Below are 25,250 nucleotides of genomic sequence, written 5' to 3' on the forward strand. Positions count from 1 at the left end.
GCTAGCCTCGGACCATGGACGCACACCACCGAATTACTGTGCCTAGTGTGGCCGCGGGAAATCGAATTTATAATATCTGTTTTATAAAACCGGTTTAATGTAATTCAGAATTATCCTGTAGTACAGACGTAGCCCCAGTCAATGGGGGAGGCTTTCTGGTGATTTCTATGGGAATTTGGATCAGGCCCTTAATAGGGAAATTTTGTTGGTTCAGTGGCATATTGTAAATATTACTCAAGCTTTTGATCTTGACATTTTGAAGCCAAGGACATTGTATTTTACAAGAAGGGTAAAAACAAGTGTTTTCAATGAATTAGGTTCTGATCTGTAGACTTGTTTTGATCTCATACTATAACAAATGTTGAGGCCAGTCTTCATACTTGCTAACTTTAAAAAAAACCACAAGGATATTGGTGTATTTTAATTTTCTTATATTGCAGCGGTTCTCAAACTGTGGGTTGGGACCCCAAAGTGGATTGTGACCCCCTTTAAATAGGGTCACCAGGGCTGGCATTAGATTTGCTGGGGTCCAGGGCTGAAGCCCGAGCTCCACTGCCTGGGGCCAAAGCCAAAGGCCCAGGGCTTCCACCGTGGGTAGTGGGACTCACATTGCAGGCCCCCTGCTTGGGGCTGAAACCCTTGAGATTCAACTTTGGCCCCCCTATCCGAAGCGGTGGTGCTCAGGCTTTGGTCCCCCCACCTGGGGCAGTGAGGCTTAGGCTTCAGTCCCCCTTCTGGGTGTCGTGAAATAATTTTTATTGTCAGAAGGGGGTCGTGGTGCAATGAAGTTTGAGACCCCCAGCACTAGTGTAACAGCTACAGTAATAAATGGACAGAAAAAATATAGATATAGTTTTGAATTCACTGGTGCCTGTTTTGATTGAAACTGTACTGAGCAGTACATATAGTTGTCAAAAAGTTGTTAAAAGATGTAGTTACATGTTGGCCGAACCACTTGTCCCATTGGTCTTTTTTGTTTGGAAACTCTATGTAACTCTTTATCATTTTTTTAAAAAAATGTTTACATGATCACTGTGTGTGTGTGTGTTTAAAAAAAAAGGTCCTGCATTCATGTGCAGTCCTACAACAAACACATGCAAAAGAAAATGAAGAAAACTATTTGCTCTAAAAACTATTTTAAAATACCCTTCAAAGTTATTTTTATTTGATTTTTGAGCAGATATCATATTAAGGAAATGTTGCAATTGCAACTGTAAAAGCAGCAAAGAATCCTGTGGCACCTATAGACTAACAGACGTTTTGGAGCATGAGCTTTCGTGGTAACACGGAGGTAGCTGGGAGTGCTGGTGGCATAGGGTCTGAGTAGAGAGTCCACATATCCAGACAGTCCTTTAGTGAGAGTGCCAATATATATACCTGCCCCTGGAAATTTCCACTACATGCATCTGACAAAGTGGGTATTCACCCACGAAAGCTCATTCTCCAAAACGTCTGTTAGTCTATAAGGTGCCACAGGATTCTTTGCTGCTTTTACAGAGCCAGGCTAACACGGCTACCCCTCTGATAATTGCAACTTTGTCATTTTTAGCTTATTTTTGCTGAACCAATACAGAGAGGTCACTTATTTATTTTTTTTTCTCTTTTTAAGTCTCGCTTTTTTTCACTTGTATACATTCTTCAGTGCAACAGCTGACAGCTAGTCTCACTGTGTTAATGTAGGTACACCTCTATCCCACTATATCGCGACCCAATATAACACTAATTCGGATATAACATGGTAAAGCAGTGCTCCAGGGGGGTGGGGCTGCGCACTCCGGCAGATCAAAACAAGTTTGATATAACACGCTTTCACTTATAATGCGATAAGATTTTTTGGCTCCCGAGGACAGCATTATATTGAGGTAGAGGTATATATTCATTCTATGTTCTTTGGTTAGATAATGTACAAAATAAGGGATCAGTTGTTTAAAAACAAAGGCACTGCTGTAAAAACAAGGAGTTGCATGACAAGTTTATTGTATAATCAAGGACATATTATTTTCTGTCTGAGTGAGGAGCTGAATTTATCATGGCCTATAACCCTCCATTTTTTCCCTCAGCAGGATAAAACCAGATTCCAGTCTCAGCGTGTCACTGTGTCATCTTTGCTGCTGTGTATTTGAGTTAGAATTTTGCTTTTTCTCTTACTCCATTTTTAAAACTTGACTGAATTTACGAAAGTGAAGGACTAATAAGCAAGCAATGAGGCATACAGGGGCTCTGCAGGTTTCCCACACAACACTTATCAGTGCATCTCAGTCCTCTCCTACTTCATCCCTTGCTCCTCGGTTCTGGGCCTTTCGAGCAGAAACTGTCAGCTGAACCTCTTTGTAAAGAATTATGTGATGGCTTTATGATCTAGAATGATGTGAGCAAATTAACTTCCACTTGTGAGCACATCATGGATTGAATTCAGGTCTCTATAGGTAAAAGATTAACATATCTGTCCACTGTGCCTTTCCCTAGGTACACCCCTGGAATCAGATAACATTCCTGTAAGTTGTAGCATGAAATAATTCCTTGATTTGAGAGATGAGGCAGGCAGTCTCTCAGCATTTCAGATGTGTGCTTTAAATATGATTTTGTTTGCAGTAACATGCACTAGATATTTTCCATTTATCCAGCATTTAGTAAGACATTTTTCTTGACTGAAGCCTGCTATGGTGCCACTAAGTCCAGTGGTGTCAGACTGCTGTTTCTGCATTATGTTGGTCTGACATCACCAACTCCACTCTGCTCCTTTTGACTGGTACTCTGCCTACAGGTTATAGACAGAGGGAGCAAAGAATAGTGGTATTCTTCTTCAACTGCTTGCTCATGTCCATTCCATGCTAGGTGTGTGCATGCCATGAGCACTGTTGCTGGAAATTTTTCCCATAGTGGTATCTGTTAGGCCTACTCTGGCACCCTCTGCAGCTGTATGCATATGCACTGGTATAAAGGGGTTCCACCAACCCCACACCATCTGTGTCTTCTTGCCACCTGTGACAGTTGCTGGTATAACCCTTTCTTGCTCTGATAAGGTTTCTTCGCAGTGGTTCTGGACTCTTCCTTCATTTATAGTGTTAATAGTTTAGTGTATATAGTTTTTGCAAGTTGTGGTAGTGTATACAGTTCCTGTCCTCAAAGGACTTTTCAGTACTGGGCTTCAACCCTTGTGCCTATTGTGAGTGACCCGCACTTGAGTTGCTTAACATGCTTGGGGCCCTGGTACTAGGGGAAAACCCCAGGGATTCCATACAGTGCTGGGATTTCAAGGACTGGTGGATTGCCAGGGAGTGGGATGCCAGGAGCAGGTGGGGATTTGCCCCTGCATGATACCAGGGGAGCTGGTGCCAGGAAGATGCCTGACGCACCCTGTTCCCTCCTGTGGCCCTACTGGAATCCTTGGGGTTTTCCCCTAGTACTGGGACCTTCTTCCCACTGCCCCTACTCGGTGGTCTCCAAGAGACAGGCTGCTGCTCTCTCCAGCTTGGCACCGGATCCAGATTCCAATACCTGCTCTGGTATCGAAGTCCAGGAGATGTCCCTAGTGGACATAGTCAAGGCAGAGGAAGGATCTTCTCCTCCGGTGCAAACCTTCTTGTCTTCCTCAGGATGATTTCAGGGCCTATTAAGACCTTCTGAAGCAGGTCACTTCAAACCTGGGCTTTGGAGATAGAGGAGCTCAAATAGACATCATACAGCCTTATTGATATCCTAGCTGAAGCAGCTCCTTCCAGAGTGGTCCTGCCCATCAGTAAGGCGGTGATGGGACCAGTCAAGGCCCTATGGCAAACTCCTTCTCTGGCCCCCACTTCAAAGAGGGCAGAGAAAAAGTACTATGTGCCAGCAAGTGGGTTCGATTACCTGTACTCGCACCCTCCCCCAGGGTACCTAGTGGTATCTGAAGCTAACTAAAGGGACAGACAGGGCTAGTTAAGTGCTATCCCAAAACAAAAAGATACTAAGAAACTGGACCTTTTTGGAAGAAAGGTTTATTCCATGGGTAGTTTCCAACTGCATATCGCCAATCAGCAAGCTTTGCTGGGGAGATACAGTTTTAATCTCCCTGAATAAATTCAGACTCCCTGCCCTCAAGAGTTAACACTTGGCAGACCCCTTAGAAGAGGGTAAGAATGTGGCCAGGACCTCTCTCCAGGTGGTTCCGGATGCTGCCAACTTGGTGGTCTGTCTGGACACTGGCCTCCATGATCACCATGAGGCGCTGTTCCTGGCTCCAGTCTTTTGGTCTTCCCCATGAGGTTCATCAGTTAATCCAGGACCTCCCATTTGAAGGCTCCTCCCTTTTCTTGGAGCAGACAGACACAAGACTTCACGGACTGAAGGACTCAAGGTCCACCCTACGACCTCTAGGGCTATATGTTCCATCCGCCTCTAGAAAACACTTCAGGCCCCAGCAGCTTCCTCAGTTCTTGGGAGCTGCAAGACAGGCACCGTACAAAAGAAAAAGCAGAGGTTATAAACAGTGCCAACCATTCCCATCCACCTCAGCCTACCAGTCGGAACCTCAGAGTTACTCTGGCAGTCTCAAGCAGGCCTTCTGAAGGTGAGCATGAGAGTGCTGTACAAGTCACCATTTCAGATCTGCTCCCTCCCCCTCCCGTTTCATTTTTGGACCATCTGTTGCTCTTCAGCCCAGCTTGGGCATCCATAACATTGGACCAATGGGTCCTGAGTACAGTGACAGTTGGATATACTCTTCAGTTTTTATCCACCCCCTCCCTCCCACTCTCCACTCCCATCCCTCTTCAGGGAACCTTCTCACAAGGAACTCTTTATCCAGGAGATGCAATCCCTTTTACATATGGGGGCAGTAGAGGGAAGTTTTTTAAGACTTGAGAGGGAAGGGGTTTTACTCCCGATATTTCCTAATCCCAAAGGCAAAAGGGGCCTTTCTTGGACCTGTGTCACCTCAACAGAAATCTCAAGAAACTGAGCTTCCTCATGGTTTCCCTAGCCTCCATCATTCTCTTCTTGGATTCTGGAGACTGGTATGTCACCCTTAACTTAAAGGACACATACTTTCACATTTCTATCTTCTGTGACCAGAGAAGATTTCTCAGGTTTGTAGTGGGTCATCGCCACTATCACTTCACCACCCGTCTGCCTATCGGCAGCCCTGAAGGCTTTTACAAAGTGTATGGGATTGTAGCAGCCTTCCTCACGTGTTGAGGCATTCAGGTTTACTTGTTCCTCGATGATTGGCTGATCAAAGGTCAGTCACAGGCTCTAGTGCAAGACAGCATTAGCACAGTCCGAACCATGTTCAGGGTGCTGGGCCTGCTGATAAATAAGCAGAAATCAACTCTTGTTGTTCAGAGAATAGAATGTATTGGTACAGTGCTCAACTTGACCCAAGCCAGGGCCCTCCTGCCAGCAGCTCGCTTCTAGACCATGACAAATCTGGTATCTAAGGTCATGTCCCACCCAGTCACAACAGCTTGAGTGTACTGAAGCTACTGGGTCACATGGTGGCTTGTACTTATGGGGTTCAATATGCAAGGCTGCTCCTCAGGCACCTCCAGATGTGGCTAGCGTCAGTATAGTCCCTGAGCAGCCACCACTTGGACTTAGTACTTCCAGCTACCACCTGGGCTGGTGGAAGGAACCAAGGTGGGTAATGATGGAGGTGCCCTTCGTTGCCCCACTACCATCTGTGTCAGACCTAGGGTGTAGAGCCCATCTCAACAACATCAGGACTCAGGGCCTCTGGTCCCAGGAAGAGCTCTTCTTGCACATAAATGTCAGGGAACTCAGAGCAGTGTGCCTGGCTTGCCAGATATTCCTTCCCCAGGTCTCAGGCAAGGTAGTTCAAGTCCTGGCAGACAATACAGCAGCCATGTTCTATATCAACAAGCAAGGAGGGGACCGATCCCCTGCCCTGGGTCAGAAGGCAGTCAATCTATGGGACTTCTGTGTGAGACACTCCATTCATCTTGAGGTGTCTCACCTCTCACTCCACCTGATTCTGATTTCACAAGACAATAGCTGGTTGCTTCACCCGAACCTCACCTCCCTGAACCTAACTGCATGGATGCTGCATGGCTGAACCATGAAGAACAGGCCTGCTCAGAACAGGTTCAATGAGTCTTGCTAGGCAGTAGAAAGCCTTCCACTGTTTGGTCAACTGGAAACATTTCACTTGTTGAGCCTCTGAATGGGATCTCTCTCCATCTCAATCTTTTCTTCAGTCTATTTTGGGCTATTTGCTCCACTTGAAGCAGTAGGGTCTGGCACTCTCATCTATTAAAGTTCATTTGACGACCCTCTCAGCCTTCCATCCCCCAGTGAATGGCAGATCAGTGTTCCCCATCCGAAATGATGGTCTGGTTTCTCAAAGGGTTGGAAAGACTCTATCCTCAGGTTTATGAACTGACCTTTCGTCCCTTCCCCTATGGGACTTAAACCTTGTCCTGTTGAGGCTTACTGGCTCCCATACTGAACCATTAGCATCATGCTCCCTACTACTTATCTCCTGAAAGATTGTCTGCATGGTGGTGATCACCTTGGCCAGAAGGGTCTCTGAGATCAAGGCCCTTATGTCAAGGACGAGGTCCGACTGCGCCCTCATCTGGCCTTTCTGCCAAAGGTGATATCACAATTCCACAACAACCACCTCATTTTTCTACCTGTCTTCTTCCCAAAATCTCACAAGAATGACGGCTTCATACATTGGATGTTAGGCGGGCCCTCACCTTTTATACTGAGAGAACTAAGCCCTTCCACAAATCCACGCAACTCTTTGTGGCAATAGCGGAAAGGATGAGAGGGCTACCTTTGTCAACCCAAAGAATCTCATTCTGGATAACCACTTCTTTTTGGGCTTGCTATGAATGGGCAAACATCCCACCTCTAGCCATCATTACTGCTCATTCCACAAGAGTCCAGGCTTCATCAGCAGCATTACATGCACCAGTACCAATCCAGGACATCTGCAGAGCCCCAACCTGGTTGTTGGTTTATACCTTTGAGTCCCACTATGCCATCATCCAACAGGCCCAATGCCAGTTTCAGGAGAGGAGTGTGGCAGTCAGCACATCCATGAACTCCAAGCCCCCCTACTGGGGTACTGTTTGTGAATTACCTAGTATGGAATGGATATGAGCAAGCACTTGAAAAAGAAAAAAATGGTTACTAACCTTTTTAACTACTGTTCTTTGAGATGTGTTGTTTATGTCCATTCCATGACCCACTCTTCTACCCTCTGTTGGAGTTACCGGCAAGAAGGAACTGAGAGGGTGCAGGGCTGGCAGCACTCCTTATACCAGCTCATGTGCACATGGCTCCAGAGTGCACTAGAGCTGGCCCCGCTGATACCACTGAGGGAAAAATCTCTGGCAACAGTGCATGCAGCGTGCACACACCTAGCATGGAATGGACATGAACAACACATCTAAAAGAACAATAGTTACAAAATGTTAGTAACCATTTCTTCACAGAATACAAGCAACATGAAATGTTCAGATATTGTGAGAAGAAAAGGGAGTCACAAATGGGAAGTATCCTGGAGAGAGCCAGGCGAGGGGGAAACAGTATACAGAAAATGAGGAAGGGAACAGAAGGGGGCAAAGGAGGTAAAATGGTGTCTCACATATCAGGGATAGAGGTTCCGCAGTGTCCCCCATGTTTTAAGAGTCTTGGTCCCACATTGCAGCAGTAAGAGGTTAAGATGTGTGGATTTGAATGATTTGTTGATGAATCATTTTCTCTGTACAGGTACTTGTTCCCATGATTTGTATCAGCCATATGGTTATTTTAAAGGTTGAAAGGTAGAAACCTGTGGAAAACATTACATTTTGTTAACTGAAAACTTTCCCAGTGATGGCATGTTAAATATTGATAGATGTTATGTTTTTCTGCTAGAATTGTTTGCTATTTTAATATCTTTATTGTGGTTATAATAAAGAGAACTTATTTTGATGGCTGAAGTCCTTCATGATCTCCCAATGTTTTCCTTTATTCCTGGCCTCCTCACTCCACTAAAGCCCCTACCAATGATCTTTGACTTCTGAGGGTATAGCCATTCCTGGAAGATAGATTTATATAGAAAGATATACACACTATTTAGAGCAGCTTATAGGTGATGAAACTGACAAAAAGGGAGTTGCATATCTAGGGCTGATCCTGCCAGATGCTGAGCCTCTCTCAACTTCCACTCACATCATTGGGATTTGAAGACCAACATCCTTCAAAGTCAGGCCTTTTATTTCCAGGGCCTATTTCTGCAAATGTACCTCTATCATCTAATTGTACACTGCAGTATCCAAAAAGTTTGGCTCTATGCATTTTAACATTTTTGAATCTTGAATTATGAATTTTTGAAAAGCATGGCCCAAAATGTATGCTCTGAATCTCTGAGGTTGTCCAAATGATACCATGTAGCTATCTATTGAAATAGCTGTTCCACACTAGAATACACTTTGGCACAGGTGTACTGAAAATGTGGTTGTAATTACAACATGGGATTTTAATGCACAATTGTACTGCCAAAATATATATCTTTTGTTTGAGGAGCCTACATATGAATGATGAATGAATGTTTGTTTGTAAGTTTCTTTCATACTTCGATGGCCAAGATTTTCAAGTGACTAGTGATTTTTTGGTGCCTCCACTTTTGAGTGGCCAATTTTAGATACCTTAAAGGGGTATAGTTGGCTTTATCCAAGCCTTTCCTGATGGTCTCTTACAGGGGGAGTGTTGAGGCCAGCTGATGGGAAGAGAGAAGGCATTATAGTTTGAGGAGGGGGTGGGGCTGGAGTGTGGGGCGCTCTGCCATTCCTTGGTTGGCAGAATGGTCTGTAGGAGCCTGTTCTAGCTGGTGTACACCTTGTGGCTGCTTTACCTTGTACGGGGAGAGGTTGGCAGGAGGCAAAAAGATATTCTCCTTTACACTCAGCATAGTTTAGGATTGTGTCCTTATTGTAAACAGAGTGGATGCTTCGATTGCTGCATAGGTGGGGGGTTGAGAATAATGAGAACATATCTACTTTTTCTTACTTCTTTGAGAAACAGGCATGTTACATTAGTGTGTCTATTTATATCCCACTAACGTGTTGATTCAGCAAGGCAATTAAGCATGGGCTTGAGGCTGACTCGATGCCTAAAATGATATTGAAGAAAATTATATAAGCATATACAAGACAAGTAGATGGATTGTTGAAGTGTATACTGAACATTACATATACTGTCTATATAAGACCACAATTCATCTGAAATAAATGATAAATTATAGTGCTGTTGTATATTAATGAGTTACCATTATGATTTAGATAATTTTAATGTATGTATATTCTTTGAGTAACAAAAAATAGCTAATATTAGAAACTTATCTTTAATGCTTAGATATACTGACAAATCTAAAAAAAAAAAAGACAATCTTTTTACTCATTTAACATTTTTAGCCATGTAAATAAAGGTGAATTTGCGGGCAATGTAAAAACGCATTCATTTTTATCAAGTTTTGCTACTAATAAATTGTAGTGATTCAAAAGGGATGCTTTAGTTCATCTCTATGCCTTTACTTTTATCTACGCACCTTAAAAAAAGTTTTGCAATCTTTTGTTACCAAGAATTACCTGAATGCCTAGTATGCTGTGGTCAGTATCAGTTCTTGTTTTTCTCAAGGCTTTTAAAGACTGCCACTTTAGCAAGATGCTAATTTTTAGTGGTACTGGCTAAATAATGGATTGATTTTCACATTTTTTGTGGTTTGCTTTCATAAAAAGCAGTTAGCGTCTCGATGAATTGTTAATACTGTACAGTGATTGTGAATGTGTACTGTTCCCATAGTTTTGTATTCTAAATCCTGCTTCACGTGTGTACCTTCACTGAAAAAGTTAAAGTTAAAACTGAAATGTTTTTAGAATTTGGTGCCTTTTCAAATATTTTGTGAATGCCAAATCAAGTGGAAAAAATTACCTTTTCTCAGCTGCTTTTTACTTCTGTAAACTTGTGGTATTTTTCAAGTAATTTGTATTTCTTTGGATTGTAGGTTTTTGTGGTGGAATAAACAAATATTATACAAAGCGTAATTTTTTTTTTTTTTGCTAGTAGTAGCTTTTTAATAATTTGCTGGAGGTGACTCATTTTAAATCACAGACTTGATTTTTTCCTTATATTGTTTGGCAGCAAGGATGAAGGGTGAACTGGAACTTTTGGGTTAAACTGATCCTGATGCAGCCTACCTCCCAACATCTAAAAACTCTTTCCAATCACTAGTAAAAGTAGACCCAGTGAACTATAGAAAATTATTGGAAATAAGCGATCTGTAACGTGTGATCTACATGAGAAATAGCTAATTTCCTAAGGAGTAAAATAGTTAAATAAGAGTCTACCAACTTCAGGAATGTTTTGCTTTTCCTCATGTACCACATCTATTTGCAAAACTTAAATTCTTTATCTTAAAAAATTCTTCTTTCAACAGCCAACAGCCCAGCCCAACCCTAGGAAGTAACCCTACAGTGAAAAATCAGAGGCCAGACTTCAGTATCAAGCTACGAAAGGGTTATTGTAATCAACTGAGAGTAAAAATAATTTTGAAGAAGTCTGAAATATAGCTTGGTAAGGTTCTTTTCCAACTTCTTTTTTTGGAACATTTTGAAATATGGTAAAAGCTCCTTGTATATTCTATATCACATCACCTTGGAAACTTGATAAATTGAACGTAATGAAGGTAAATTGTAGACTATGAAATTTTCCTTTGACCTTTAATTTTCCTCCTTACAAAAGTTGCTTAATAGCATACATATTGAATATTGTCTGTCAGCAATTTAAAATCAGTACTTAGCAGAAAGCTTTACATGGGTATTTATGACAAACTGGGAAAGACTGAGTGGATTTGATAAAGGTGTAAAGAACTAAAAATACAGAAGCTCTAGACAAGATAAAAGTAATCCGTTTCAAAATGAAATAAGTATAGTATAATGCAGGGAAGAGAGGGATGGGGAAAGAGGTGATAAACTTACTCTTCCCTTCTTTCTTATCCACTGATACAATATTGCTGAAAAATTGGTTTGAATCATGTCGATTACTCTCAAGCCCGGATTAGCAAAAACATTAAATGTAAAGAAATACAAAAATGCAACATATATGCAAAAGTCAGAAAAGCCAATTGATTATTCTCAAAGACACTAGGCTTAGGGCACTGCTTAATGCACTAATGTATTACATCTTGGGGACTAAGAATTTGGGGTCGCTAATAGGAGACCCCTGTGCCAGGGAGGACTTCCGTTGGTGAGAAGCAGGACAGCTTGGATTCTGCTTCTTTATACTTGGAATCTCTGCTCCTCATTCTGTCAGTTCACTATGGTGGCGCCACTCCCTGGTAGCAGTTCCTGAGAACAAGATAGAGTGGGGGCTCTCGAGCACACTGGGTGTACAGGCCTGGGGCATAATCTATTTACATTCACTGCAGGGAGACTTTAAAGGACTCTCCTCTTTCCAAAGATGCAAACATATGAGAAGTTGTTTTTACAAACCTGTCTGAAGGGGGATGGGGAGTGTAGCTGTGGATCTCATGAGTAGCAGGAGAGTTACAAGTATGCCAAAGCAAGCAAATGTGGGTGGGGGTAGGAAAGATACAAAGTCTGGTATTTTGTGGATTTTTGTAAAACTGGTTTTAAAATCTCTTCTTCCCCCATCTCCAAAAGGTACATGGTGTTAGACCCCAGCTTTGTTTCTTGTTCATGTGTCCTACAGCACAGCCAAGAATGAAGATTATTAGCACTGCAGCAAGGGCTCTTTTTGCCACCAGGAGTGAGTTCCCTTGCTGTACACGTCCCCCTTTTCTTTAAGAGTGAGGTATAACGAGGAAGTTCATAGACATTGCTTTGAGGTTCTGAAGGTATTTCAAGACAATGGTCTCGAAAGGGGGGCCACTAAATTGTTGAATTTACTCCTCTTGTAGGGATGAGTGGGGGCTGGGGGAAGACTAAGCTATGTAGTTGCAAATAACCTATTGCTGAGTTTTCTTGCAAGGAAAAAAGTAGACCAGTTATGGAATGTCCTTATTTGCAAATTGCTGCACCCCATTTAGTTTCTAAAGCACTTTGCTTCACATGTTCATTTATAAGCATCAAGTCCAGTAGGTAAAGGATTCAGTCACTCCAACCATCAGCAGAATTTTAATGAGAAAAATGTTTACTAGGCCTCCACCAAACATCATATTCTACTAAAACTTTTTCTCATATCATCACCTGAAGTTTTAGCTTCACTTTAAATGTGAAGAATCTTAAAGTTAACTTATAAAAATCTCTTGCATACTGTACATTATTGAGATTATTAAACCAAAAATCTTTGATTAAAAAGTCAGTTTACATATGTATACATATCGTGTATAATCCACATCATAATTATTTTCATTTAGAAAATATGCACAATATAAACCACTTCCATGCAATATAATCAATTCTTATTTAAAACATAGTATAAAAAAGACACATCCAACTACAACACAGCAGTCCTAACTCTTTGCACATAAAATGTGTATCGTTTTCACTGAAAGTGTTGTATGAATAAAGTACAGTATAACAAAAATATCAATTTAAATCTGTTTGTTTACTACACTACCAAAGATGCAAACTGTTGCCATGGTTTAATATGACAATAGCAAGCTTAACATTCCATTACCATAGTGTCTGTAACTAATGTCCCATTATTAGTCTGTCAGCTTGTGTTCTGTGGACCTTCCAAGTTATGAGGACTGTATTTATAAAATGCTCGTATCTAGTGCATCAAAGTATGTTGCTTATAGAGATAAAAAAAATCTATAGAAAAAGTTCATTTTCTGTACAAACAATTAATGCTATATTACCCACAAAAAACCCTGAAATTCTGAAAAGATCTTGTGAGGTTTAATATGTTCCCTTCCCTGCTATGCATTGGAAGGAAGCCATTTAAATAATGCCTCACTTATATTTCAGTGGTAGTACACAAACTCTTGCTGTGGCACCCAGGAAACAGGTGCATCAGGAAAGCACAGCAGCGAGGGTCAAAATGTGAAACAATATGGAACTTTCTATATTTAAGTACATGAATGCACTGTTTGATAGAAGCAGCATGAAAATAAGCACCCATGAGAACTTGTTTTGTGATGGGACACTTTCTAGGTTGGTGGAGGTCCATTGGTATATCTCAGCATGGGATAGAAAGAGCGGGCAAAGTTGTTCACTTGTGTGCAGCTGTAATCTTCCTCTGAGGATGGGATCATGCAGGCCAGAAGCAGAAGCAAAAGGAAGAGGAACTGCAGGGGTAAAGCTGCTCTTAATACACGATAAAAGAAGGACTGGGGGCTGGAAACTGCTTGAGTGGTTTCAGGCTGGTTTTCCATTCTGTAAATAAAGGATATCAGATATTTGGTAGGGGGAAATGTTAAAAACAAGGTAACTAGAATGTTGCGCGCACACACTGTCATGCAGGCCCTCTGTTTTTGCACCATTACATTAACCCTCTCCTCCCCCCTTTAAGTAAGGCAGCCTTCACTTAGTGAAACAGAGATTGCTTTAGATGTGAAATGCACTTAAATCTTGTTTAAAAAAAGAGGGGCGGAATGTCTATTAGGCACTAAAACTAATAACAGAGTCTAATATGTAAGGAAAAGCCTCCCAAAATTTTAATGTAATTATTTAGCTGTTAGGGCAGGGGTGGGCGAACTACGGCCTGCGGCCCACATGCCAGCTGATTTAATCTAGCCCTCAAGCTCCTGCAGGGGAGCAGGGTCTGGAGTTGCTCCATGCTCCCCCTCCGGTTTCAACATTTAGGGTCAGCTCCTGTTGGCAGGGAACTGTGGCCTATGGGAGCTGCGGGGGCAACACCTGTGGACGGGGCAGCGTGCAGAGCTGTCTGGCTGCACCTCCCCCGAGGAGCAACATGTCGCTGCTTCCAGGAGCTGCGTGAGGTAAGCCCCAACCGCCTGCCCCAGCCCTGATCCTGCACCCCAAACCCCTCATCCCCAGCTGGAGCCCTCAGCCTCCTGCCACAGCCTAGAGCCCCCTCCCAAACCCTGAACTCCTCATTTCTGGCCCAACCCCAGAGCCCTCACTCCCTCCTGAACCCCAATTTTGTGAGCATTCATGGCCTGCCATACAATTTCTATACCTAAATGTGGCCCTCAGGCCAAAAAGTTTGCCCACCCCTGCTTTAGGAACAAGCATTGTGTGTTAATAGGTTAAGGTAACAGCTGCATTTTGCATAGGGTTATTGGAGTCAGTTTTTTAAACAATATCTTAGTTTTCAAGAGCCTTATGTATCTGCATGGGCTCTCTCTCTGATAGAAGGCTAGGCCTCATATTGTGAAATTTCCTCACTCTGTAATGCATCTTTAACCCATTTACCCTTATCCTACCACCCACACTAGGCTGCAGGGGTGGCTGATTTGTCCAGCCCTGCGAAAGCTGTAATCCCTGTAGGTGCATGGGGTGTAAGAATATGCCATTGCCTCAGGAATAAGAGAAGAAAAATTAAGGCTGCAGCTCCTTGCCTTTGCCAATTGTAAAGGGGCCAACCTCCAAAAGGGCACACTGGGGAAAAGTTCCCATAAAAGTGCAACACTACAATGAAACAGAGGGTTTGTAGGGGCTAAGCAGACACACTGTGTACCACCACTGTATCCTCACGTTGGTATCTGGGGCAAATAGTGAAGTCAGCCATGAATCCAGATACATTGCCTCCATAATGTGTACAGACCCATTAGGAGCAGAAGCTCCCCACATTTGTTTGCCATTGGGTAGTACAGTACACTGGCACCAAGCCATCAGCCTCGCCTACTCTCTATTTTAAAACATACTCTTACATTTCTACCAAAAATAATGTGCTACCTGACACTGTTGCTCTTGCCTTCTGAAGTTCTCCTTACACCAACCTGTTAAGATAAACATTATATTTTAATGTCCTAGAGCTGGGTAATACTAAAACTGTCTCATAACTAAAATGAGCATATTTCAAGAGGTTTTAGGGTAAAGAACAGATTCAATTCAAGGGAAGGTGGGGTGAAAAGACAGCAAAAATCTTAGAAAAATAGGCATTTCATTTAAAAAGTTCTTGCCGTTTCCTGTAGGCTGGATTTCACTACTACTGGATGATAACCTCCAGAATCCAAGTCATCTGCTGCTGTCAGAAATGCACTGATGTCCTAAAAAACAAACCACACACCCCTAAATGTGTATATATAAAGCATCAATATAAAAACTACAAAATGTTGTATAGGGACATCTTTAAAAAATTATCCATGTGTATATATGGATGGCAGCCAGTTTATGAACAACAAACAGTTCCAGTGCTAAGCTCCCGTGGCTTAGGATACTTGTTTTACCCTGTGCAGTTGTGAGAAACAGCTTTGGAAGGAACAGAAAGCATGAGAGGCAAATATGTGCTGATATATTAGCTTGAAAACATGTCAATTCATGTCAACATGGTCTAATGCAAGCTCCCACTGAGGCATAAGACAGAGTATATCTAATATTGATTGATGAACATACAACATGTAGGGTTTATGTACACGTACATGTATACACACACACAGATGTATTTTTTATCCCAATAATTGCTCACATTTGATAAGGCAATAAGGAGCTCTAGATACATACAAGTTTTAAATCAACCTGATTTTCTTTTAGAGTTTCTACTCTTGACTATTTTATATTTTGGGCTGGTTTTGCAGCACTGGTTCTTGTATCCTTTATTATCACAGCACTTGTTAATAATCAAGTTTAAAAATCATACCCCTGACTCACCACATTTCCTTGTGAAGTTTTTAAGTCATGTGAAACCTGTTCAAGAAGCTGTTTCAGTTTCTTTCCAATTACATGTATTTTCTCATTAGCTTCAATATAATCTTCTCCATCTGATTCTACCAGAAGGTAGGTGGAGATTTCCTGTAGAGCGTTTACTTGAAGCTGTTGTTCCAACAGCTCTTTCTCCAGTTGCTTAAAAAGGAAATAGTTTGAAATATAACGATCAGTAAAACTAATTTCTCTAAAAGTATGGGAGGATTATAATTTCATAACAAGCTGAATTAATTTTATTTCTACAACAGTTCCAATGAACAATGCAGCATGACTGATGAGCCAAAAGGAACAATTCACAGAGGGTGATGCAGACTAGGATTTAGGTGTAATTGGAGGGTTTTGTGGGAAAGATTATTCATAACCTGATCATACTTCAACACAAACTGGTGCACGTAATCCTGGATCTTAGAGGTACTATTTGTAAATGGACTATGTACTCAAGAACATATTTAGCTTCAGCTAGATTTATTAGTCAACCAATTCATAAAGCCACAAATCCATTTATGTATAAATGAAATATCCCCAAACTGTACCTGCTTCCTTTCAAACCACCATTTTTTAGAAATAACTATATGACTTTTTATTTTTGTGGAAATAACTTGCATGTTGTTCTCATACCTTGACTCAGTAACCAACACATTACATACCATTAATTCTTTTTGGCACTCCAGTATTGTATGGGGGTCAGCATTTTGATCAGTGAATTGTGCATTATGTCTTCGACTTTCAGCACTTGCTAGTCCCAAGAGTAGTTTCTGACTCAGTTCATGGAAATCCTGAAGAAACAAGTAAAGGATTACAAGAATGTGTCCCTGGAGTATTGTAATAAAATCAACCAACCACTCTTGCTCTGTTATTATGCACAGTTGACCAAGTATTTTTACTTAGGTTTGTTGTAAATTGCAGGGTTACTCAAAAAGATGACTAGTCATCCTGTGCTAAAACTACAGTTAACAGCTCAGACTAGTGGTCCCAACTCTATCAGCTCCTTCTGTGGCTTTAAGCAAGTGATTTAACTTCTCTTCTTCAATTGTGCCATGTCGTCTATAAAACAAGGGAAATAAGCTAGAGCTACTTCTCAAGCCAGTTGGGTGGATTGCTTGTAAATTGCTTTAAACATGATAAGTCTTCAAATATGTTAAGGGCTGTTATAGGAAGGATGGTGATCAATTGTTCTCCACTGAAGGTAGGACAAGTAACCTGATTAATCTCCTGCAAGGGAGAATTAGGTTAAATATTAAAAAAAAACCTGTCTAACTACAGGAACAGTTCAGTTCAGGGATAGGCTTCCAAAGGAGGTTGTGGAATCCCTCTCACTGACTAAGACTCTAGGTTTACTTGGTTCTGCCTCATTGTGCGGAAGGGTGGGGGAGAAAAGGGAAGAAATTAGATGATCTCTCAAGTCCCTTCCAGCTCTACATTTCTAAGATTCTATGAAAAACAGTGTAAGTGCTAATTACTATTAGTGTGGCTATCCTGTGCATAAAAAAAGGCGCACATTCAAGAAATCTATAATCTGAGAAAATATTCCAAGGAACTCCTGATATTCCTGCAACTGCCATACTGTATCCTCTGATCTACTTATCACTGATGCTCATTACAAATAAACTCTCATTCGAAGTGTTACAAGACAAATGTTTGCACTATTTACCTGGCATTGCATTAGGGTTTGTTGTAAACCCCTTCTCCAGTTGTCCATTGAATGAGATACTTTCTCCCAGCGCAAATTCACTTGTCGAACTCTGTTTTGAAGCTCTTTGGATTCAGTGCTATCTGTTTGCTGGAAGTCTTTGCTGCTCTGATTAACAGAGAACACTAAAGCCTTGTAGTTATCGAAGGCTTTAAGCATTTCCTGAAGAAAGAAGCAGATTAGAACCCTCAGTGAATTATCAATACCTTTTATTGTTCATTTAAAATAATCCTCCACAAACTAAGAAATCACAAGTATTCCAGGGAGTGACTCGATCTGAAAAAGCGTTTTCCAGATATTTCTAGGGAAGACTTTTAAGGCAGAATTTCCCAATTTCTTGAAGTTGAACACCCATTGGCAACTGCAGGAGCAATAAAGTAATTGCATAAGGTAGAATTCTGTAAGGACCTGGATGTTAAAAATTCTACATTCTATTAGGAGCGCGATAGTATTTACAAGTTTTCAGGACCTTGATTTTACAGTTATTAAATGACTGGCACTGCCTGGATAGAACAAAGGTGATGGCAATGCGTCCTGTCTAAGCTTATAGTCTAAATTATATATCCAAAAAAACCCCAAACCCACCTTCAGCAATATAGTGCCCCCTAACAGCAGGCTGAAATCAAGGGTCCAGCACTGCCTTACAGAGAGGAGTGGCAGCTAGAAATTGGAAAAATCTAGCAATTTCTTGCATCTCACCCATCCAAGTACAGACCTGGCTCAGCCCAGTTTAACTTTTAGATTTAAGAGGATCCTCACAAATAGTGTAGCAACCTGCACTTCATGTTCTGGTGAATGCTAATTTTTATTATGTCTCAAATTAAATATTGTTCTCTTTCCTAACCTAATATTAACTGAGATAATGAATTTATTCTGCATATTTGATTAATAAATCTTGATGTTCACCGCAACAGAAGTCAATATCTGATAACTGAGGTATGATTCCACCTTTTGAAATAATTTATTAGAAGAACTACACAAAGTGTCCAGTTTCTGGGGCTAGCTGATCCCCTCAGTTTGCTGAGAGATGCATAATACACAGTGCAATTATCAGAGAAACAAGTCTTTTAAATAGTAATGACATTCTTAAAACCTCACTTCTCGGTATGTGATAACTTACTTTCAGTTTCTTTATTCTTTGTTCCATTGTATGCATAATGGTTGCAGGCTTTGCTTTCTGTAATTCTTCCAGCTCTTCTTCAGTTTTATCCAGCCAAGCAGTAATATCACTGAGATCAGAGTTCAGTTGTCGCCATTGCTGCAAATTCTGTTTCATTCTCAGTTTATTTCTTAGGTCCTGAGCTTGTATGAGCTCCCATCTCTCAATAACACCTACAATGATATACCAAGAAATGTTTTAACACACCAATAATGTGAATATTATTTAAAACAGAACAGAATATTATTTACAAACTATCAAGTTTAGCATTTCTAAAGAACCCATTCTGCAATCAGTTTCTGACCAGATATTCTCTTTCCTTATGCAATGGGGCATATCAGTCCTGCACTGGGCCGGAGGAGGTTAATCCCATGCTTTGGTCCAAGGAAGCCAAGCCCCCTCACCCATCCTGGGCATGCCCCATAGTATAAGAGGGAGCAGCTCAGCTCAGTCTAGGCTGACCATTTGTTAATTGTGCTGCAGGCTCCTGCACGGAGAGCACTGGAGTCACCTGATGCCAATGCCAGCCAGGTTGGTGCCTCTACCAAACACCAGCTGACTGCCAAGGCAATGATTGCTGAGGTATCCCCTGCATTGGAAGAAGGGGTAGGAAACGACCCAGCGAAGGAGCAGTAGTGATGAGTGACTAAGACTGAGCAGCGAGGTATCAGTTCCCTCAGGTCCTGGGTTGGGAACTGGGTGAAGGGTAGGCCTGGGTCCCCTTACTCCATCTGACCTACCATGGACACCGCCGACATGCAGGGAGATGAATTGGGCCATACAGCCCTGGGAAGAAAGGCGGCTACTTAGACTTCAGCCAATAGGCCTTACTGTCCTGAACCCCAGGCCTGCCTTAGTGACTTGGGCTGCGGGGCCGTATGTGCCCCACGACACCTTGTATAGAAATACCATAATAGTAAAATTATTATAATGTACTACTTGTACTCTGAAAGGTCAACTTGACAACCAGATATACAACCTATACAGGTTACATGACAAGTATTTGGAAAACAGTAACACTACACAGGAATTTTTTCTACAGTAAAGGAGGAATACTTTATCGAGACAAAATTAAAGAAGAAATATAGAGAGGTAGAATGTAATCAGACTGAATTTGGGAAAAACAACAGGATTAACAACCAAAGTAAATACAAGTGGCCAAGTTTTATGCATCATCTGAAAGAGGCATTTCCGGCAGTATAGTGCTACATAAAACCATGTTGGGGTATTGCTTTTGTGCTGACTAAGAAGAAAAAGTGCCAGCCCACTCAATCACCAACATCACTTCCTGTAGCACGCAGGCCGGCCTGCCTTGGAGATCTACCATCCACACAGTGACCTGGCTTGATGCTGGTCAGAGTGTGAGAACTGATGCAGTCACAGCATAAAATAGTTGGTATAGCTGCAATTTATCACTGTCACTCTATTGGAGGTTTATAATTACGGTACACACCTGATATTATGAAGGTCTCGGAAAACACCTGAGACCAGAAAACAGGGTCTTGTAAGGTTAAGGGAGCCCACTCAACTGTCTCTGTTCTTAGTATGGACCTGCCTACAGTGAAAAATGTAGCAAACATTACCAAGCCTTGGTTAATCAAGAGCTTATGTAAATGGAAGCTGTAATATACCATTATTGCCATAATGGTTGGAATATAAGTAAGTTATACCAATCTTGTTTTAGTCAAAGTAACATACTTCTTGGCTTCAGTGAAGAATTTTCATAGTCTGATTAAAAATCCCTTGAATTCACTAGAATCTCACTGAAATGAATGGGAATACTTTCACTTTTATCAGTAAGGACACAAAAGTCAAGGATATGATGAGTCTGAAACTCTTGAGTAATAGATAAAATATTAGGGCTGAGAATTCAGTGATAAACACAGGTCAGACAATGTCAAGTGAGAAGAAGGCTTAGCAAAAAGCAAATGTTAGCAAAATCCATCCTTTCGAAGACCAGTGGTACATCTGTTCTCAATGTAAGTGCATTTGTCATGTCTTTGCTTTGTTAACTTGAGAGTCACATAATAAACCATTTCATAATAGCCATTATTCATTTCTTTACATTGTTTATCTTTACCTGTACCTGATTGCTCCTCTGCAGCTGCAATGCTCACAAGGCCCTGTTCATTTTGGGGCTCTTCATCACTCAATATAGCGGATACTTCTTTCACACTGTCCGTGCTCCCACTGCTTACAGACACTAGCGGTTTAACCTAGAATTATTTCACAGGTTTATTAAACTCACATGCTGTGAATGCCCGTGACCCTTCAAGTTGCATGCACATTTGTATAAAAGGTGGTAGGGTGTAGTTTTTTAAAGTTACACTTAATAAAGGTGCAGCAGGCGAACGCCATCTCTATGCAACAGCATTTTATGTATACCAGGTAAATATGCAAACAGTTACTGTAAGAAATACAGTAATGACACTTAATCTGGTAAGAGCTTCAGATCCTCAAAGGTGTTTAGGCTCGTAACTTCCAGTGATTTCAGTGGAAGTTTAGGAGCTTATATACCTTTGAAGATCTGGGCCCTAGTAATTTATTGATAGAAATTAGCTGATTCTGAACCACTGTATAAAATCTACTATCAATGGCATTTCCATTCACTCCATTAGATACTGTGACTTGGCAAGAGCTACTGTAAGAAAGAATATGGAGGTGGACTAACAACAAACAACTCTAACAATAACCATTTTAGCCTGGCCCCAGTGCTACCTCATTCCCACGAGAACTCGAGTATTGATGGCTATGGCCCAATCCCCAGAGACAGTTTGCTGGCAGACGGGGACAATAAGCAATCCAAAGGGAGATGAAGGTAGAGCTGCTGCTAGTTTCACTACTGCTGGAAACCAACCACTAAGAATGAGCTCTCTTCTGGCTTCCCTACTGCCTTAGGCACAGTCACCCTTGCAATTCCCTCTCTGCCATCAGGGCAGCTCTTTGAATGACCAGAAATGGGAGGAGTAGCAGGCTGTGTCTAGGCAGACCCCTTCTCCTCTTCCAGCCTGCATGCTCGGAAAGGATACTTTGAACCTAGAGTTTCTAGGATTCTCCTGGAATCTTCAGAAATTAATTAATCTTTAATTGCTTAGAACTAGTGTTCACAGATCTGGAACTCACATAGCCTGGCTTATATGGGGTACTTGTCTCTGGGCTGCCAGACCGCACATTTCTCACCATCTTTGCCTGGTGGTACTGATGTTTTCTGCAGGCTGGGCTATCCGGGGAATGCCATGTAAGAGCTTCTGAAATGGATTTTCCTGCCACATAAAAAATAAATTAGAAAACCTTGAATCTGAGCCCCTCAACTCTGTAGTGAAGCATTTACTTTTTAAATAAATTAAGAAGTGTTCCGAAGAATATGGCACCAAAATGACAGTTCTGCAGCTTTCCTTGCAAAGCATGCACATTTGCAAAATGTCAACAGTAATCCAGAAGGTAATGAAATGACAGCCATGCAGTTATGGGACATTTTATTTTCTTCTGAAAATGTTTGGCTGCAGTATGATTTAAAACAAAAGAAAAGTTTGCACCGTAGTTTTGGGAAGATCCTATTCCCATGATACTATCATTTTGCTGCAATGCATAACAAGTGAGTCAAGAATAGACCTGTCCTGACTGGAAAGGAATAGTGAATGCTCATTTGGGATTTAATGGATGGCATGCCCAAGGCTCTGTCACACACAATGCAAAATGATAAGCGATAGTTGAAGTGCTGCTTTTACTTGCAAAACTAAACTACTGTCTCAGTAAATAGGTGATTACAATCAACGAAGGAAAAAAATAATACCCAGACCAAACCACCATGAAAGAGCTGAAAGATTTTGGATCAATATAATGAAATGCACATTAACCATCTCTGCAACTGACAGGAAAATTCTAAATGGCATGTTCTTGACTTTTGTAATGTACATGTGTTTCTACTGCAGCGTAAAAACACCATGACACAATGGCACATGGTGTCCACACAAGGCAGGAAATCAGACGTTACATATGAAACAGGTTTAGGAGTATAGCGTGCGCCACAGGGAGATTGCCATGTTCAGACACATGCATTAGCAGGTGCCTACCAGAAGATGCTTTCAAAGTTTTTGTGGTCATTTTAAGATATGCCTCAGGATTTTCAGTGATTTCTACATCTGAAAGAGAATAACGTCATTTTCCTCACTGGACAAATATTCAATATTTACTGAATATTAAATAGAAACATCTGAAATATTGACTGACTGAAAGGAAAAACTTCATTACTATTTTCATCAGATATTTTTAAAAAACAAAGAATTGGGGGGGCATTCAAAACTTTGTTTGGTTTAGACAAAACTATCCTTTTTGTCCAGACAATATGATGAAGAGTTAAATAACTCTCACATTTTTGTACCATTACAAATTAAAAGACCTCAGAACAAACAGGTGCCACTTTAGGGGTTCTGGAGGTGGCTATACTGAAACAAAAATGTCTGGGATCATTGGCTCTTACCTGAGAGAGCACTGTAGTATGCTCCTTCTTCTTCATCCTCATGAGAGGAATTGCCCCCTACATCACCTGTGTGATCCCATTCAAGTGGGATGGAGTCAACACTGACAGGGGTCTCACAGCCTGACCTTTCGTGAGCTGGTGCAGGGGACACAAGATGGCAAAGGGACTGCTGAGACGAAGGCACCTCATTTATTGCCTTCTTATGCCAGGGATCATTTTGCATTTCTCTTGAGTCTTCTGCATCTGTCTCATTTTCAGATGTGTCTTTGTCATCTTCTATCCCCTAAAAATAATTGTTTTATATTGTGATGAATGAACACAGACCTAGGTCACTTAACAAGTGACACAGTAAGAGGTGGAGAAATACAGAAGATTATTTTTTGTGGCAGGCAGACATCAGCCTGTGATGGTCTGTCCCCACCGTATGTTCTTAAACCAATGGAAAGCCCAGAGAAGATCCTCACTTCTCTCCCCTTGCTTTTCTTTGACAGCCACAACTTCTACCTCAGCACAGTACTTAGCCCGCCTCCCCATATCACCACTGAGATGCCTCCCTTCTGCAAACAAGAATGGGTAGCCAGTTGCAGTGTGGCACCATCAGGTGGGCAGTGGGGAGCATTACTCTGCTAATTAAGTTCTTTTTAATAAATGGTATTTCTTTTTGAGCCAAAACACACTGAGCATTGGCTAATAGCTCGCAGTGACAAGTAAAGACTGACGTTAGTCCCCCAAGTGAAAGTAAAGAACAAACCAGGGTCACAAATAAATCTATTGTGATCATCCAAAAGAAAATATTGATGGAATGTTATGGAAGCTAATAAAGGGAATAAAAACTGGTACAAAAATCTGCATGGAACATTTTCAAGCCCTTTACCATTATTGACTAATTAAGCCCCACAAGATCCCTGTGAGTGGTCTTGTCTCTTGGCAAATGGTCAGGGGTGCAGGCTCTGGAGTGCTCTTATCTCAAGCACTTCCCAGAAGCAGTGAGATGTCCCCTCCTCCAGCTCCTATGCGGAGACGCAGCCAGGCGTCTCTGCACGCTGCCCAGTCCACAGGCACCACCCCTGAAGCTCCCATTGGCTGTAGTTCCTGGCCAATGGGAGCTGTGGGGGTGGCACTTTGGGGGGCAGCATGCGGAGCCCCCTGGCTGCCCCTATGCATAGGAGCTGGAAGGGGGACATACTGCTGCTTCTGGGAGCCGCGCAGAGCAAGGCAAGTCCCCGATCACACTCCCTGGCTGAAGCGGGGCAAACCCCAGAACCCGCTCCCCAGAGGGAGCTCGAGGACCAGATTAAAACATCTGGAGGGCTGAATATGGCCCCGGGCTGTAGTTTACCCACCCCTGCATTAAGACCATGCTGCTACTCAGCTACTGCTACACGAGTATTTCATTTTCATACCAACACTCTGCCAAAGCATCAAGACCATACTTATCCCTTACAGGATGCCTGGAAGTCAGTCTTTGGTGGAATCGAGAGACTCGCCCAAACACTTCCTGACAGTATCTATGCAGTTCCTCCAACTCATCTTCAATCAGAATAGCATCCAAAGGCTCACTCTTCTGAATCAGCTGCTCTCCAAAAACTATTAGCTGATCGATCTTATTGGTGTTTAGGGTTATTTCCTGTTGGAAACCCTATATTGAACATACATAAGAAATGGTTACTTAAGCAATGTTTCTTTCTTGCCTGTGCTTGAGGCTGTCCTTCTGTTCTAGCATTGTAAGGTGAAAGGAATCTGAACACTGGCACAATCATCTATCTTCTTTTGGCAGATGGCTTTCTATCCACCATCTGTAAAGGTTTGGTTTTTGTTTTGCTAGTAAAAGTTGTGTGAGTGAATTTAATGTGTGAATTTAGGTGCTGACTGAAATCAGCACAAAGTGAAGTGCTCCATCCATACAACAGGAATAGCACAGGCAACAGCAATTCAAACTTGCCTACACTATCCAGTGTGAAAAGATAGGCTATTCCTCATGCCTACGCAAAGTCTTCCAGTAAGCACCCCAGTACCAATGACTGTATTTGTGATGTAGGGACCGAGCCACTAAAACCTTTGCTATTGAAATAGATGGCAAAAACTTCTGGTCATCGTTAGCTTAAACAAGTGACCTATAGTAACTTGAACTATCAA

The 25,250-nt window shown here is 41.7% G+C and overlaps 1 protein-coding gene across 1 annotated transcript in view; it reads right to left on the reverse strand.

Moving 5' to 3' along the window:
* Nucleotides 1-13,010: 13,010 nt before the first annotated feature.
* The window catches only part of SYNE2 (spectrin repeat containing nuclear envelope protein 2), a 280,671-nt gene continuing 268,431 nt past the window's right edge, over nucleotides 13,011-25,250 (reverse strand). Inside the window, exons 105-116 of the mRNA XM_075065745.1 lie at nucleotides 24,559-24,753; nucleotides 23,115-23,397; nucleotides 22,708-22,776; nucleotides 21,758-21,897; nucleotides 20,715-20,850; nucleotides 18,596-18,807; nucleotides 17,437-17,637; nucleotides 16,433-16,561; nucleotides 15,732-15,923; nucleotides 15,044-15,130; nucleotides 14,817-14,860; nucleotides 13,011-13,331 (exon numbers count right to left, since the gene is read on the reverse strand). Coding sequence (XP_074921846.1) covers nucleotides 13,106-13,331; nucleotides 14,817-14,860; nucleotides 15,044-15,130; nucleotides 15,732-15,923; nucleotides 16,433-16,561; nucleotides 17,437-17,637; nucleotides 18,596-18,807; nucleotides 20,715-20,850; nucleotides 21,758-21,897; nucleotides 22,708-22,776; nucleotides 23,115-23,397; nucleotides 24,559-24,753 — 1,914 coding nt within the window. The 3' untranslated portion in view covers nucleotides 13,011-13,105. The remainder of the gene's footprint in view (nucleotides 13,332-14,816; nucleotides 14,861-15,043; nucleotides 15,131-15,731; nucleotides 15,924-16,432; nucleotides 16,562-17,436; nucleotides 17,638-18,595; nucleotides 18,808-20,714; nucleotides 20,851-21,757; nucleotides 21,898-22,707; nucleotides 22,777-23,114; nucleotides 23,398-24,558; nucleotides 24,754-25,250) is intronic.

Source organism: Chelonoidis abingdonii, chromosome 4, assembly GCF_003597395.2.
Source record: "Chelonoidis abingdonii isolate Lonesome George chromosome 4, CheloAbing_2.0, whole genome shotgun sequence".
Classification (NCBI taxonomy): Eukaryota; Metazoa; Chordata; order Testudines; family Testudinidae; genus Chelonoidis; species Chelonoidis abingdonii.